The sequence below is a fragment of the Amphiura filiformis genome, chromosome 8, assembly GCF_039555335.1.
Source record: "Amphiura filiformis chromosome 8, Afil_fr2py, whole genome shotgun sequence".
In the NCBI taxonomy this organism is placed as follows: domain Eukaryota; kingdom Metazoa; phylum Echinodermata; class Ophiuroidea; order Amphilepidida; family Amphiuridae; genus Amphiura; species Amphiura filiformis.
The window spans coordinates 70,288,827-70,306,306 of NC_092635.1; the positions used below are offsets into that span (position 1 = coordinate 70,288,827).

At 39.3% G+C, this 17,480-nt stretch overlaps 1 protein-coding gene across 1 annotated transcript in view; it reads right to left on the reverse strand.

Moving 5' to 3' along the window:
• Positions 1 to 3,069: 3,069 nt before the first annotated feature.
• Positions 3,070 to 17,480, reverse strand: part of LOC140159704 (uncharacterized) — a 115,299-nt gene continuing 100,888 nt past the window's right edge. The window contains 4 exon segments of the mRNA XM_072183200.1: positions 3,070 to 7,469; positions 7,654 to 8,200; positions 8,725 to 8,994; positions 10,792 to 11,305. Coding sequence (XP_072039301.1) covers positions 3,509 to 7,469; positions 7,654 to 8,200; positions 8,725 to 8,994; positions 10,792 to 11,305 — 5,292 coding nt within the window. The 3' untranslated portion in view covers positions 3,070 to 3,508.

Sequence of the window (17,480 nt, forward strand, 5' to 3'; positions counted from 1 at the left end):
GACTTGGGTATGACGTATTCACTACGATGGCGAATATGGAACATGTAGGAGCAAAAGGTTCAACAAATTGGTATGATGTAAAATACATATTTTGTACCACTAAACCAAACCTGTCAAAATGTACTTGATTCTGATGCAGCATTTTGTTCAAATTATTTGCATTTTAGACATTTATGTGTTTAGTTTTCATTCTATTGACCCTTTGTACAACCTGCCATCTTGCTACCAAAACAAGCCATCTTGCTACCAAAACAAGCCATCTTGCTACCAAAACAAGGTTCTTCATGCAAACGTGGATTTTTGTTTTTAGATATTTTTTTGCACAAATTCACACAACACGCAAGAATGCTTTTACAAAACTTAGTCCATAATTAAAGCATGTGTATGAAAGGCATGGGCAACACAACATATACTTCGCAAGTATGACCTCATTTTGCGATGACCATGCCTGGGTCAATATTACAGCAGAACACTTGCAAAAACTTTATTTAATTTTGTCCCACAGGCTATTGCAGTTGAAATCCACACAACTCCTATGGAAGACCTAACCTTAATGTCAATTTTAAATGGAGTCGCCCATTCAGGTAACCCCATTTGAAATTCACACTCCCTGTGTGGACGATTAAGGGCATATCTTCTACTAAGGGTGTATGGATTTCAACTGGAACAGCCCCATGCAACCTATTTTAAATGGTTGCATTTGTATTGACTGAAAAGGAAAAACACTGCATCTTGGGATATTTAACAAAGGCACTTTTAATATCGACTGCTCAGTGTCAGAAGTGGGTAAGTGCAAAAGCTGCCATGTGTAGATTAGTACATTATACTGTGTGTAAATTGCCAAATGGTCACAGGGCAGCTATTGCACTTACCGAGCAGTTGATATGTTATGCTCAACTTGAAAGTATGAAGTACTTGGCTAGCTACACCTTATTGGTACATGTACCACAGATTTTCACATTTACTGTACAACTTGTTGCACACACGAGTCCAGTTCTTTACTTTATACTTCCAAGCTCAACAAATTCATTTTAATACAAGTTTTTAAATATGGACTGCTTCCACAGCATAGACTCTTAACAAATTGTGATACATAAATGTACTATCTGGCTCTTGTTATATGATCATCAGCATGCTTGCTTGAATTGGCAAGGGTGTAAAGGATGAAATCAAAACTCGACCGCCAGTTGACTGCTGGTTCCGCCCGGTTTCCACTGTTTAGAACAATAGAAACCAGACGGAACCGCTGGTCATCCGCCAGTTGAGCTCAGATTCATTCCTAATAGGATTGTGACACGACCTGTAGCATCAGAATACATTGAAAGAAATTTATACCTGAAATGTTTGATGCTGGTCAGATAAAGTACTCAGCTAGGAGACGTGAGGAACCGACTGTACTGGAATTCCCCAGTTTTAATCATGTAAGTTGAGCACATAAAAAGAATTAGGAGTCACTATTCAATGGTAATCTAATAACACAACAGCTAAAATGCATAAACTATTAATAATCTACGACTCTCACCTTCCTCCACTCCAAAAAAATTGAAAGAGGATGAGAAAAGGTCTGTTTTTGTTCCAAATAGCTGTACCTCATGATGTACACTGGGGGGACAGACAAGGGCACATCATTCATTACACAGAAAAATAGTTAAATAGATAGCAAGTTCACTTCTAAAGCCATATACACATACTAGTAATAGAAATAAAACAGAAATGACACTTTTATCTGAAGAGATTGTACAAATTCATATAATTTTTTTCAATTGGATATTTTTATAGTGCCATTCATAACAATTGTATATTATATTGATAAATCTCATTTTTCAAATTGTGATTTTCTTTCAAGATGGAAAGAAATCATAGAAAAAAGTACATGTACAACACCTTAAAAAATAACATTTTTTTATATGTTAAAAACACCCTGTTCTGTGCACAATCATTAAAAGAAACAATAATACTTGGTTGGACGAAACATAAGTTAAGTGCATCACAACTCCTGATACAAATTTTTGGCCATACATACATTGAATTAGCCAATACATAATTATACATTCAACAACCTCTTCTGCATGGTAGCCAACTACGTTTAAATGTAATAAATTAATAATTAAAATCTTCACTACGCAACTCTAAATCGCAACCCATAAAACAACCAAAATAACAACAAACTTCACATGACGGAAGTCATGCAAGGATTGAAATGAAATTGAACAGAATGGTTCCGTGCATAAAAACGGGTTATTGCAGTTGATATCCAAACACGCCTCTATGGAATATACAACCTTAATCTGCCACACAGGGAGTGTAATTTTCAAATGGGACAACCTGATTGGGTGGCTCCATTTGTAATCTACACCCCATATATGGGCGATTAAAGTCATGTCTTCCATACAGGGTGTATGGATTTCAATTGGAATAGCTCGATGGTTCCGTGCATAAAAATGGGCTGCATATATGACCAACACACAAATGTGTCAAGATAAAGGTCCGTTCATACTACGCCGCAATTGTGATGCAATACGTTGCCGCACTGCATTGTACCACAGAATAATAGTTAAATACATTTTAACTGCAACTGCGGCGTAGTATGAACATACCTTAAGTTTTTCTCTCTACCTAGTTGCACTAAACATTTACATAATACGGCAATTTCTGAAGAAAGACAAGCACACATATACTAAAGGTTACAATATCTGTGACCTGTTTTGTCTTCATTGTATCGTTCTGCCAAACGTAAAAACACAATATATATTAACATGAAAATTCTTTCAAACAAAAAAACATCTGAATACCATACAAACAGTTTGTGTGATCAACAGGTTTGTCACATGAAACATAGTAATAAATTAAGAACCTTTTTTTTTACGACTTGTGAAAATAACATTTTTTGTTTCTTTTCAATGATAACAGTACTACTAAAATATGCCTGCATATGTACAATAGGCCTATTGACCATGCCCATACTACACTGCCTTACCAAAAAGGTGGCAAAAGCTCTTTTTTTATATATAATATATATAGCTATGAACAATTAACAGAATACATAAATGTTTAAATATTTCTTTTATGGTTCCTCTGTCTACACACAAAAAAAGCCAAATTGAATTCTGTACACTATACAAAGTATGTTGTTACTGTACATGAGGTGAATATAACAAACAATAGTTGGTCTTTGGATCAATCAAGAAATAAATGAGATGCATTATGCAATATTTTAAATACAATTATACACCATAAGAAAAAACAAACAAACAAAACTCTACTTTGTTTCACCTCAGAAGTTTGGTAGTGACGCATGTGCGTATTACGCTGGTCGTAGTATCGAATTACGCACCTAATCCTGCAGAGCATATATGAATGTGTTCAAAGCAGTTTGTCGGCACGCCAGCGTAAACGCACCAACGTCACTACCAAAACTTGAGATGAAGCAAAGTGTAGTGTGGTTACGTGTCCCAGTGGATGATAAATAAGGAGTTACAATCTGCTCGTCCACTGGGACAAATTATTCTCATCTTCTCATCACTGACTGCCCTCCCATCTGTGGATTAACCATGTCATATCCCGGATGAGTCCACCCAGGACCGGTGAAATGGTTCGACCTGAGAGTGTGTTGGGAAGGGGACATGTTGACTACTCCCATCTGCATGTGCATGGGAGACTGCTCATGCACAAACCCCGTACCACTAGGGTATGTGTTGTGCATCATCGATGGTTGCCCAACATACCCGTTCATGGTAGGTGGAGCACCGTAGCCATGAATGTGGTTATAGTTCCTATGTTGGGAAGTTGGGTGCTGCTGTTGAGACGCACCTGGGTGGAAGTGATGGTGAGGATTAGGATACGGTGCTTTGTAATGATGGGCCGGGTGTTGCTGCTGTTGTTGTTGTTGTTGCTGTTGAGGCGGCGGAGTTTGTGGAGGAGGAGTTGACGCAGGTGCCGGTGCAGGTGGCGGCGTTGGAGTAGGGTTCGCCTGATGATGGTAATATGGGTAATGGTACTGCTGCAGTTGTTGTTGTCTCTGTTGCTGCTGATGTTGCTGCTGCTGATGCTGTTGCTGCATTTGCTGTAAATGCATCTGAGCTGCCATTCGCTGAGGAGATTGTTGGTGACAGTGCTGCTGCTGCTGTTGCTGACGCTGCTGTGCAGAGGCTTGTTCAAACTGTTCAAATACTGGATGTTGATGGTGTAGACGTTGTTGGGCAAGAGTTTGCTGTTGCTGTCTTCGCTTTGCACTTGTTTGTGATATCCTTTGCTGCTGTGGTTGCCGCTGTTGTGGTGGTGGTGGTTGTTGTGGTTGCTGTTGTGGTTGCTGCTGCTGTTGTTGCTGTTGCTGTTGTTGCTGCTGTTGTTGTTGTTGTTGTTGCTGCTGCTGTTGCAAATGTTGTTGTTGCTGCTGCTGCTGCTGCAATTGTTGCTGATGATGAAGCATGTTCATATGAGCTTGCTGTTGCTGTTGTTGTTGCTGCTGCTGCTGTTGTTGTTGCATGTGTGGCATTCTATGCTGCTGTACTGGTGGAGTATGAGATATAGGTGGTGTCATATTTCTTTGTAAGGGTGGTGGTGGTGTGTTGATTGGCGGTGGTGTCGGATTCTGAGGCTGATCGGTTGTTCTATGAGCAAGATTTGCAACAGGTTTTGGTGACCTGGGCACAGTAAGTGGTGCATTTGGCAGGATAGCTTGGGTTAACTTTTGCAGTTTCGCAAGACTCCCACTGGTATTCCTTTTTTGTTGCTGCTGCTGCTGTCGTGGAGTAGCACCCAGTAACATCAAGTTAGGATTATTACCATTGTGACCTGGGGGTGATTTCATTGCGACCTGCATGGCACATGAAGATTGCTGCTGATGGCTATTTATAACTGGCGTCTGTCGGCCCATTTGAGGACTACACACAGAATTATTCATGTGAGGAGCCCCATTCATTTGAGGACTGCAAACCTGCTCATAACTCATTGCAGGGCTACTGCACACACCACCTTGTACATTGTTCCTTGCTGGGCTACACACTTGATTTGTCATGCTTGGACTGCAAGCCACTGGAGCCGAGCTCATGATAGGACTGCATACTTGCGAGTTGAGTCCAGCTGCTGGACTACAGCCTTGGGTACTGCTCATGTTAGGACTGCATGCTTGTACGTTATTGGACATTGCCGGACTACACACTTGAGCATTTACAACTGGGCTGCGTACTTGCGGACTATGCATACTCATCTGAGGACTACTCATACTGTTCACTTGTGGACTATTCATACTGTTCACTTGTGGACTACTCATACTGTTCACTTGTGGACTATTCATATTGTTCACTTGTGGACTATTCATATTGTTCACTTGTGGGCTGTTCATAGTGTTCATTGCAGGACTCATGGTTTGCATTTGCTGACTCATCGATGTGTTCATCTGCGGATTTCCCAGTGAGTTCATCTGGGCAGCTGGACTCGCGTTGGGAATCTGCGGACCACCTACTGTACTGTTCATCTGTGGACTGTGACTCATGGTGTTGAGTTGTGGACTCATGCTTGGTACCTGCGGACTATGGTGGTGAGGACTCACTTGACTGTGTGGACTCATTGTGTTGTGATGCGGACTCATCGTGTTGTGATGCGGACTCACAATATTGTGGTGAGGACTCACAGTATTAGGATGAGGACTCACAGTGTTAGGATGAGGACTCACAGTGTTAGGATGAGGACTCACAGTGTTAGGATGAGGACTAACTGTACTATGATGAGGACTAACAGTACTGTTCATCTGAGAATTTCCTGCACTATTCATGTTTGGCATCTGCGGACTCATGCTAGGCATCTGCGGACTCATATTTGGCATCTGCGGACTCATGCTAGGCATCTGAGGACTGGGATTCATACTACTCATCTGTGGACTCATGCAGACCTGAGATGCTGGATTGATATTCGGACTGCACACTTGCTGCTGACTACCGCCGTGCGGACTGCTATTCATCTGAGGACTGCCTATGCCTGCATTGGCCATTTGCTGCTGTGGACTGCCCATACCATGACTACCCATAGATGATACACTCAGTGGTCCACTGTTACTCATCAAGTCTTGATCCATACATTGCGGCACCTCCGATATCTCCATACAAGAGTTGCGATGACCTCTTCTTAGTGGAATACTACAAGGGAAGTAATCTGCCATTTGCTGCGGAGTCGGCTGCTGTTGCTGCTGCTGTTGAGCGAGATGCTGTTGTTGCTGCTGCTGAGAAGGCTGCTGCTGCTGCTGTGGATGTTGTTGTGCAACAGCAGGAAACTGCTCGCTGTGTTGCTCTCCCACTGATCGTGTTGGCTCAGATTGAGTTTGCTTTTGTTGTTGGCACTGGTCTTGATTATTATCAATTTGACCCTGTGCCATTGGCTCCATCCTTGAGGAATCCTGCAGTTTATTCTCATCTGGCTTGTGTTGTATTGAAGGTGGAGGCATAGCATTATCTTCTTGATGTTGTTGCAATGGTTGCAGTTCAGTCGTTTGGACCTGGTCATGCTGCGGCTCTTGCGGTACTGATTCTGGCATATTTTCCTGCTGTACACTGTCCTGTGTTGGTTCAACTTGTTTTGTTGGTTGCAACTCTTGTACTTCTTTGTACGAATCAGAATCATTACTTGTTGCTGCAGGCTCAAAGTCCACTCGTCGCTCTTCAAGGTTTTCAACGCTTGCTACTGAATTGTCATTCTCCTCCGCATTATTTGAATCTTTATTATCTACAGACGGTTCTTGTTTTCTGCTCTCTGTTTCAAGTTCTCCACTATCAATATGGTTTTCATTATCCGTAACATTATTCACTCCTTCAGGTGACTTCGAAGAAGTGTCAGATTCCCTGTCTTTCCTGCTGAAATCCCCATCTTCGCTAAGACTGGTGTCCCTGCTATTTGGACTGTGCACAGTTTCTTTGTGTGAAGGTAAAATGTCCTCAACATCTTCATGATCACTGCTGTCAGGAGATCTCTGTTCAAAGGTATCTTCTGATGCAATGTTTCTCTCCTCAGTTACTTTGTCATCGCCAGATTTCTCAGTGTCTTTGCTACCATGATATTCTGTTTCTGTTTGTCTCATAAAATCCACTGGAGAATGATTTGATATTTCTTCCACATCTTTATCCTGTTGTTCTGGTTTTGTCACAACTTCAAGATTCTTATCACTCTCATCAATTATTACATCCTCCTCCTCCTTTGGCTGCTCATTAACACTCTCCTCATTCCTCTCCTGCATTTCTTGTTCTTGCGGATCTCTCCTACCGGGAGTTGCCAACAACCTTTCATCAAACTCTTGATAGAACTCCTCATTTACATCTTCTTGGGGCTGCACTTCTTCCTCTGGCTCTTGGTCCACCATAATCGATTCCACCGCTTCAGCTGTTTCAGCATCAGCCTGTGCATCTCTGGTTGCAATGAAACTGTCTGCACAGCTACTGCCTGCAGCTAATCCTGACGCAGTCTTAGGTTCATCGGCCCAACTTCCTCATTCGCAATAATTTCTGCCTGATCGTTTGCTATGTTTGTCTGTTCGATACTAGCATATTCTTCAGGTTGCGGTCTTTGATCTCTGCTGCTAAAATCCTCTGTACCTACATCGGCACTTCCCATAGGAGTTACTTTTGGACTGCTAGGACTTGCTAAAGAATGATCAAATGAAGGTACAGGACTTCTTTGAGGCTGGTTATGATTTTCAAATGAGCATGTTGACCTCTCCTCATCTGGATTTTGTGTTTCATTGAGTTGAGGACTTCCTTCCCAGGGCTTTCTCCAACACTAATCTTAGGACTTCCTTTGGGACTTGGCATTGGACTGGATATTGGACTAGACACAGGACTTGGTTCAGAACTTGGAGCTGGTGATTTCAAAGAAGGTGCATGTGGACTGAAGACATCATCATCAAGATCATCATCGGAATCATCATCGTCGGAATCATCATCATCTTCATCATCACCATCGTGTTCATCACCCAAATCAATATGTCCAACATCTGGACCTTTATCATTGACATTGTCAAGTTCATGTTCAAATTCACTATCTCGTCTAATTTCTCCATTTTCAATTTCTCCGTTTTCTTGGAGAGCGTCTTCTTTTGGAGCGACAGTAGGTGTTTCAGGCTCTAAATCCTCCTCTTCCTCCTTCTGTTCTGCGGGTTTACTCTCCTCATCCTTGTCAGCGTCTGTGACCTGATCAGCTTTGACCTGATCATCAACTCTCGTATCAACGCATCATCCTCGTCAACATCACTAACCACACCATTTGTGCTAGTCTCAATCGGTGGTTCTTTTTCAAGTATGCTTATACTTGTACCTTTGGTTTGATCAGTCTTTTCATTTTCTTTACTCATCTTTTCTTTTAATTTCTTGAGACTGAACGACTCTTCGTCCGTCTCGTAAGTTCCATTAATACAATTGGGCGCAGGACTGTTAGACTTACTTCTTTTCATTTTCCTCTTGCTCTTATGTTTGTTACCTTGTCCTTTGGACACAGAGTTCTTCTTTTTTATTCTGGGTATATAATTCACAGAAGCAAGAACATCCAGATCTTCTTTCGCCAAATGCGGCAACAGATCTTCATCAAGGTCATGCGTGCTCCAAAACACAGAAGCCTGCTCCAACTTGCTCTGGCTTCTCCTCTTGCTCTTTGTCTTGTCCAGTTTCTTTTTCTTCTTTGATGGCCTAGATTTGATTTCGCCTTCTTGACTCCCCCTGGGCCACCCTTTCCTATAAATGTCTCACGGGGTCACGGGCACGCCGCTTTTTGGAACCGAGAACTCTGTAAGCAGTCGCTGTCTCGATTTTGATGACTTTTTGCCTGGCAGGCCCTTTTTCTTGTTCTTTTTATGATCTCCACTGCCACTTGTTTTCTTCGATGAAGTAGAACTTCTTCTTGTCATCATCTCTCCATCAGAAGCTACCTCTCCATTGACTTTGCTTGAATCACCAGTGGGGTCATTGCTATCTTTGGTATTTCCTTTACGAGTGCTGCTAGATTTGGATTTCTTGCCTGTAACAGATAAAAAACAAAAAGAAGATACTATTCAGTCAGTCACCCAGCCAAATTGAAGTTGTAGTTTACTAAACAAACATGTAAATAAGGCTGCCCAAATGACATTTGTCCACCGATCCGATATTGATTTTATAATATTGTCTGATATCTGATATGCTATTTCATTCAGGCATGAAAAGTGGCAATAAAAACATTATAGAAAATAAGAATTCTCTCCAAAAGTGACAATATTTGAAAATGTAGCTTGGCTCCTTGTATTTTTTTCTTCAGAAAACCCCTGTGGAAACAACACTTGTGAGGATGGAGTCGACTCTTTTAATTTTTGTTTTGTTTGCCGATCCTATGACGAATACATCGGGCCGATGGAATAAATTATCAGTTCAGCCTTTCATACAAGAACATATCAAAACTAGTGTGTGTAATGTGGTTGCTAATCATCATTTGCAACAGTGGACATCCACAATTCTTGTGTGTCCACCTTTTATAATAGTCCACGATTCAGATTTCACACCACCAAATAATATTATATGGCTGTGCTCCCATCATTTCAATTCTCAGAAAAAAAGTAAGCATTAAAATGAGCAGAAATTTGCATAATTTTGGCTAAATTTGGATTGGTCATGATTAGTAATGTTAAATCCTGCAAGTATACCTCAGATGGGGAGAGATCGAGTAATTTTTAATAACTTCAGGCAGCCTTTTTCTTCTGTTTCCTATACGGAAACACTGACATGATTTTGCATGTAAATTCAGTCATTCCCAGCCATCATAGACTTTGAGGGCCAGTCGTAAAAAATAATGACAGTCAACCTATTTTTCCTGTGAGGCAAATTTAGCACATATCTCTATGGGACTATGATTTGGTGGTGTGAAATCTGCAAAGCGAAAAAGGATGCACACACAATATATTCTCAAAATCATTATGTGACCTCCGTCAGGTAGATAGCATCAGGGAATAAATAAAGATTGGGAAGCGTCACTCGAGGATAAATGTAATAAAACTATGGATGCCGCCATTACCCTGCCATCGCAGAGGCCTGGAACACTACCGCGATTTCTACCGGCTGCATCGCGCCCGTGCTCGCGCTCAAGAAATAAAATTACCCGTGAAAATCACGGCTTGCTGCAACCAAGGTTAGACCTTTTCAAGCCTGCAACAGTGTATTTTTTTTCAAATGTTGAATAGCTGTTTTTATTACTTTTAATAATATTTTTAGCGCATCTATTAACTTGATTTATTAAATACATAAAATCAACCAACAATCCCACACACGTAAGACTTGGCAATAGTCTATTCAGATATCGATGTCAAGCTTGAGGTGATTGACCCTTGATGATTGACAGTCGGGAACGCGTACTGTTACGCGTAGTCATGGTGCTGGCACTGCTGGGCGCGTTCGGGGGTGCTGGCGACCGTCGAGACGACGGTCACCAGCACCCCCTTTTCCCAAGATGGCGGCGCCCATGCTGGTACCAAATTTGTGATTCCCGGCAACTTCTGCATTGCATACCGTAGCGTGCAAATTTGGCCAAATTTGGAGAATCGGCGAATCACTGTCAAACCCCTTGATAGCATCTTGCAAGTACACACAACAGATTTAAAATCTACGAGTTACAAATAATACAAATGTTGCAAGGTATAATCAGCTTCTTGCAAGAAGGTTAATGTTTCACAGCTATTTTTTCAACACTTTGCATCAAAGTTAAAAGTCTCTACTGTATAAGCTACAGTACTGCATAAGATCAATATATGGCAATAACTGTTTATTTACAAGTGCAATAGGATAAGCTCACCTTTCTTCCCTTTCTTCTTGCTGCCTAACGTCTTCTTATTACTTGACCCTGGCGTTTTCTTTCCATCCGAGAGTTTCTTACTTGGAGTTTCCGGAGTCTTTTTGTTATTGTTCGAATCAGAGGATTTCTTCCCCGGTTCCGATGACTTCTTGTCACCGTCAGCTGATGACAGCGAGGAACCTTTCTTATGACTTGAAAGTTTCTTACTGAGGGATTTCTTGGCACTTGAATTGTGGGTTTTCTTCCCGGCTGTATCTTCGGAAGTTTTATCTTCCCCTGAATCAGAGTTTTTGCTACTTGATGCTACATCCTTTGCATCAGCAGACTCGGACACTGCTTTGGTACTCGCCTCTGCCGATTTCTTATTCTTAGATTTACTTGTACTGGTTTCTGATGGGTTGTCAAGACGTGCTCTCTTTGCATCTGGGGATCGATCCACCGACTCAACCGACTCTAGAACTGGGGGTGGAATCTGCTTCCGACGGTTTCTTCCTCTTATCCGTCTTGTGTACACCTGTGTTACAGACAAAGACAGAAAAATATTATGAATATTGCATTTTCATTGTCTTCAATAACTACACAATATCAACCTTGTGTGACAAAAAGAACTGAATTTGTTGACTAAAATTGGAGCACAAAAAGGGTATCTGCCCTTACAAATCAGTCACTTGTACACTAGCCTAAGCATTGTAATGTAAATTGAAGGGTATCAAACATTTCTCATACTGTGATCAGATTTTTGTAAATAGCAGCACTACATTTCCAAAATGTCAAATGCCCATGGCTTAGGGCCCATAGCTATTTATCAGTGTGAAGCCTTCCCCAGCCAATCTGTACAATACTCATAGTCCAGTATACAAATAACTGATTTGAAAAAGCAATTCAACCTTTATGTGCTCCAAACAGTCATTATGATACATTCATTTTGTAAGTAGTATTTGGGATAAGTACAATGTCATAACAAAAATTATTTTATGAAGTGGCCCTTAATGATTGTTTTTGCCCGCCTTTAAATTTGTTACCCACTCTGACCCCCGAAGAAACCCTATTACTAATAAAGAAAATGATGTTTCTAACTTGTGTAACAAATAAAAAGAAAAGAAAAACTGTTGCCCACGCTAACCCCGAATAACCCCTATTACTAATAAAGAAAATGATGTTTCTAACTTGTGTAACAGATAAAAAGATAAGGAAAACTGTTACCCACTCTAACCCTGAAGAAACCCTGTTACTAATAAAGAAAATGATGTTTCTAACTTGTGTAACAAATAAAAAGAAAAGGAAAACTGTTACCCACTCTAACCCCGAAGAAACCCTATTACTAATAAAGAAAATGATGTTTCTAACTTGTGTAACAGATAAAAAGAAAAGGAAAACTGTTACCCACTCTAACCCCGAAGAAACCCTATTACTAATAAAGAAAATGATGTTTCTAACTTGTGTAACAGATAAAAAGATAAGGAAAACTGTTACCCACTCTAACCCTGAAGAAACCCTGTTACTAATAAAGAAAATGATGTTTCTAACTTGTGTAACAGATAAAAAGAAAAGAAAAACTGTTACCCACTCTAACCCCGAAGAAACCCTATTACTAATAAAGAAAATGATGTTTCTAACTTGTGTAACAGATAAAAAGATAAGGAAAACTGTTACCCACTCTAACCCTGAAGAAACCCTGTTACTAATAAAGAAAATGATGTTTCTAACTTGTGTAACAAATAAAAAGAAAAGGAAAACTGTTACCCACTCTAACCCCGAAGAAACCCTATTACTAATAAAGAAAATGATGTTTCTAACTTGTGTAACAGATAAAAAGAAAAGGAAAACTGTTACCCACTCTAACCCTGAAGAAACCCTGTTACTAATAAAGAAAATGATGTTTCTAACTTGTGTAACAAATAAAAAGAAAAGGAAAACTGTTACCCACTCTAAACCTGAAGAAACCCTATTACTAATAAAGAAAATGATGTTTCTAACTTGTGTAACAGATAAAAAGAAAAGGAAAACTGTTACCCACTCTAACCCCGAAGAAACCCTATTACTAATAAAGAAAATGATGTTTCTAACTTGTGTAACAGATAAAAAGATAAGGAAAACTGTTACCCACTCTAACCCTGAAGAAACCCTATTACTAATAAAGAAAATGATGTTTCTAACTTGTGTAACAAATAAAAAGAAAAGGAAAACTGTTACCCACTCTAACCCTGAAGAAACCCTATTACTAATAAAGAAAATGATGTTTCTAACTTGTGTAACAAATAAAAAGATAAGGAAAACTGTTACCCACTCTAACCCTGAAGAAACCCTATTACTAATAAAGAAAATGATGTTTCTAACTTGTGTAACAAATAAAAAGATAAGGAAAACTGCATCTTCTCATGCATGAATGTTACAACTCGGATGCAGATAATCAGAAAACAATCACTCAAAGTTGGTGTATCCAAGATAAGTCACATTTAAAAATGCAGGGGGAATAGTGTGCTGTATCCTCAGTTTTACTTCACTGATGTCCAGCCTACTTGAGCAAGTTCTGGCTGCTGTTTTTTCTGGTGCAGTTTGCAACAATCCAGAAATGACTCAACACAAGCAAATTAAATGTAAGAATGCACACTGGTATTAACGAGCCAGAAACCATTTAACCATGTTTGCAATGCTACTTAACAACTTCACAATGGAAAGTCATAACGAATATTTATGTATAAGAACATACTTTAATTGGTGCATGCAAGCAATGTTGTGCAAATCTGAGAACACACAGAAATGCATGTGAATTTCAAGAAAATGCCTCATTCCATGCAAATAAAATGACAAGGATGTTACGAAAAATAATATGATACCACTAGCTGAATAGTCTTGTGGATTATACAAGACCTATTCAATTCAAATATTGTGGTCAATAAGGCTCCTGTACTCTTGTCAGCTTTCTACAAAATGTTGTTCTATTTTCCAACACATACCACACATTTTCATAGACATAAATGGTCCAATTTCTCAAAGCTTGGTTAGTGGTCAGGCTTCCTAAGCCAGTACGCTAGCCCTACCAATGTGGATCATTTTATTGACTGATCTTTCTAGGTCATGTATGATGTGAAATTGTAAGTACTGGTATATATAGGTCTAATTGGGCTTAAGCCTGAAGCCTGACCACTAGCCGTGCTTCAAGAAACCGGCCCAATGTCTACTCCAATAACTAGGTCAGTAGTAACTACCTTACACATCCCCCGCCAAACACACACACACACACGTTATTATTACAAAATATATCGGAACCAATAACATGACTCAGAAACACAGGATTGGATTAAAGGTAAGATTATATGAGAATTTTCAAAGGAATGTAGCAATAAATATGTGTGAATAGTCTCAGCAGATTTGGTGTCAGACAAGTAGAAAACTTGGGAAAAAAATATTGGAACAGCTCGGTCGTTTTATATTCTCCAGTCAGAGATGTATCCACTACACATTTTTCAAATTTCAAAATTGACTGATGGAGACACATTGAAAAGTATACAACGTAAAAGTGCTCCTAATAGATACTACTGTATTGGGCTACTCCAGGTGAAATCAATTATACATGTACACCCCTATGGAAGAGATGACCTTAATTAAATTGCCCACACAGGGTGTGAATTTCAAATGGAGTTACCTACCATTTGAAATCTACACCCCCTGTGTGCAAGATAATTAGAGAATAAATGATAGATTTTGTCTTTTGCCTATCAATATCGTGTCATAATGGATGGGCTGGCCAATATTTTGAGTAGTGGATGCGGCGCACACTACGATAAAAATATTGGCCAGCCCATCCATTATGACAGATATTGATAGGCAAAAGACAAAATCCTATCTTTATTCTCATTCTTATTCAGTTTTAATGTAATTTTTATGAGAAAAACTGCCTTTTTCAGAAAGAAATAAAGTTACTTTTGTGAGGACATCCCGTTGTTTTAAATGAACGAAACCATCACGAACATCTAAGCCGCCCGAATCGCGTTCTTGGTTCTCGTGTGTATTACGCGAACGCATTATCGCGCGATCATTGAGGAGCAACAAGCGTGCCGCCGTTGCGTGGCGGTAGCGCCTGACTAATATCACTATCAACTATTGTGAGATATTATACACCAGAAAACCAATCAAATTACGTGAATTCTTTACAAGACGCACCCATTGAATAAGAAAGGTCATTTCTTATATGGGGGTTGTAGATGTTAACTGGAATGGCCCATTATTTGAATTCATTTAATATTATACACTGTATGGAGATGTCACACTGAAAGATAACCTTGAAGGTGTTTTTTTTTGTAAATGAGAGATTTAATTAACCATTTAACCATTACTTTAAAGAAGTTGTACATTAGATTGACACCACTTCCTCAGTAACTCACTTGCTCAGATATAAAGCAATGTGATGTGCATTTCTTTTCATTTCCTCTACATTTTGTCAACCTTTCATGGAAGCCTTAAAAAGAGAATGCCAACATATGGTATCTTTTAATGTGACATGTCAATTAACAGCGAAACATGAATACACAGCGAGTTTTGATTCTAGCTATATGATAACAATGGAACGGAAACCGGATATGGTAATCACAAACATACAAGAATACATTTCCTCTGTCTCCCATTTTGCTCTGCATTGATTAGTTTTTATTTAAAGTGTTGCTTTTTTCCAATCCTCTTATAACTCTCTGTTAATGCCTATGTAATTAATCAAATGCATGTAAATGTACATTAAGGTCACTGATTAGTGGCAGTATTATGTATTAAGAAACTTTTAATAAAATCAGCTGTCTAAAAAAAAAAAAAAAAAAAAAAAGAATACATTTCCTGTCATTTCTCTCTATTTAACTTGAAATGTCAAAGAAATTATTAGTTTTACAACAAATATTGCAGCACTGAATCATTTGACAAATACATTAACTTAGGAGGGGCAATTGGCAAGATGACAAACACTAGCATGCTAATATATATATTCCTGGTTGTGACAAATTAAGGTGCAATGTTTGCATATAATAGAAAACTGTAATCTTTTACACACATTACATTTAAAACTTAACTGCACTGTTGGATAACAACTTTCCATTGTACTACCGTAAACGTTCGCCTAATGGCGCTATGGGCTCCTTTGACATAACTGGAATTTTAAGACACAAACTAAAAGTGCCCTCCTATAAAAATCCCACCAGCAAATAAGGACACATACCCTTAATTCTTGTTGGGATTTTTAGAGGAAATAGCTCTCTATTTGTACATGAAATTTACCCCAAGGCAAAGGAGCCCAGGTGTGCCATTAGGTGAACGTTATCAGATTCATTTAAAATCCAAACTCCCGTGAAGATTTTAGGAAATACCTTTCACAGGGGGAGTGTGAATTTCAGATGGAATGAACACATTAGGCAGCTCCATTTGAATGACATACACCCTCTGAGATATATTGAACCTGAATCTTTCACTGAGGGAGAGGTTTCAAATGGAGCTGCTAATGTGTTCATTCCTTTTGAAAGTCATACTCCCCCCTGAGGACGATATTTCCAAAATCTGACACTAGGGTAGTGTGGATTTTAAACGGAATAGTTCATTAAACAGATTGCACTGCAATCAATAGAAACACACACACAGGCCCTCTACAGTCTTTCAATTAGAAATGATGTCTCTAATTACCATATAGAATTAAATCAATTAATAATAAAAACTAAACATGCCAATATGAAGAAAAGTTAAACCCCAAAGTAGCTCTCTAAACGAACTGTTTCTAGAAGAGGGATGTTCTACTGACCTAACGTTCAATGGTTATTGGTTAGGCCATCTTAAAAAAAGAAGTCTATCAACGCTGCTTGCCATGCATCATGCAATGAAGAACACTAATAAAGTATTCCTACCATCATAATTTCATATGTTCCTGCTTTCTGAAAAATAGACTGCATTATCAAATCTTTTTGACCAAAATGTACCACTGATATTTTTGCTTTCTAAGTTCCCCCTCTTGTTCACATTGATATCTTTAAAATTATTACAATACATGTAAACATGTAAAAATAACCTAACAGTCTGTATTGTTTTTGATTTCCGACAAACTGTGAGACACAATTTCATTCTAAGATGGCCTTATCAGCATGCACTACAAGTGAGTTATTGCAAAATCGTTAAATTCTAATTTGGCAAAATGATTTCAACAGCTTTTATTTTCGTAACTTGGCAAGTGTATGTCCATCTCGGTAAGATAACTTCTTACGGGGGAAATATCAATGACGTAGAAATAAAGACTACCGAATGCACCATGTTTGTGTGTCGCTCATGGAGAGCAAATAGTGTACCTCCCAATGAGGTAGAACCAAAGAGTACCGTTTCCACCATTTTGTGTGTCGCTTATGCAGGGCAAAAAGTGTACCCCCATGAGGTAGAACCAAAGGTTTGAGTGTCGCTCATGGAGGGCAACTAGCGTAATTCCAGATAATTTTGCTATGCGGCAGCCAGACATCCAATTGAAAGAGCGTGGTTTGTGTTCTGCGTGAAATGCAGTGTGCTAAGCACTGAGTGGGCAAGCTTTTGTAACGCTCACACTTCGACACAAATCATTGTCTGATTTTTGCAGCAGGTACACTCTTTGCCCTCCATGAGCGATATGGCGAATTTACCATACGGTTACACACCGTAATTTTAAGTCGGTACTTTGTGGGTATAATCTGTTT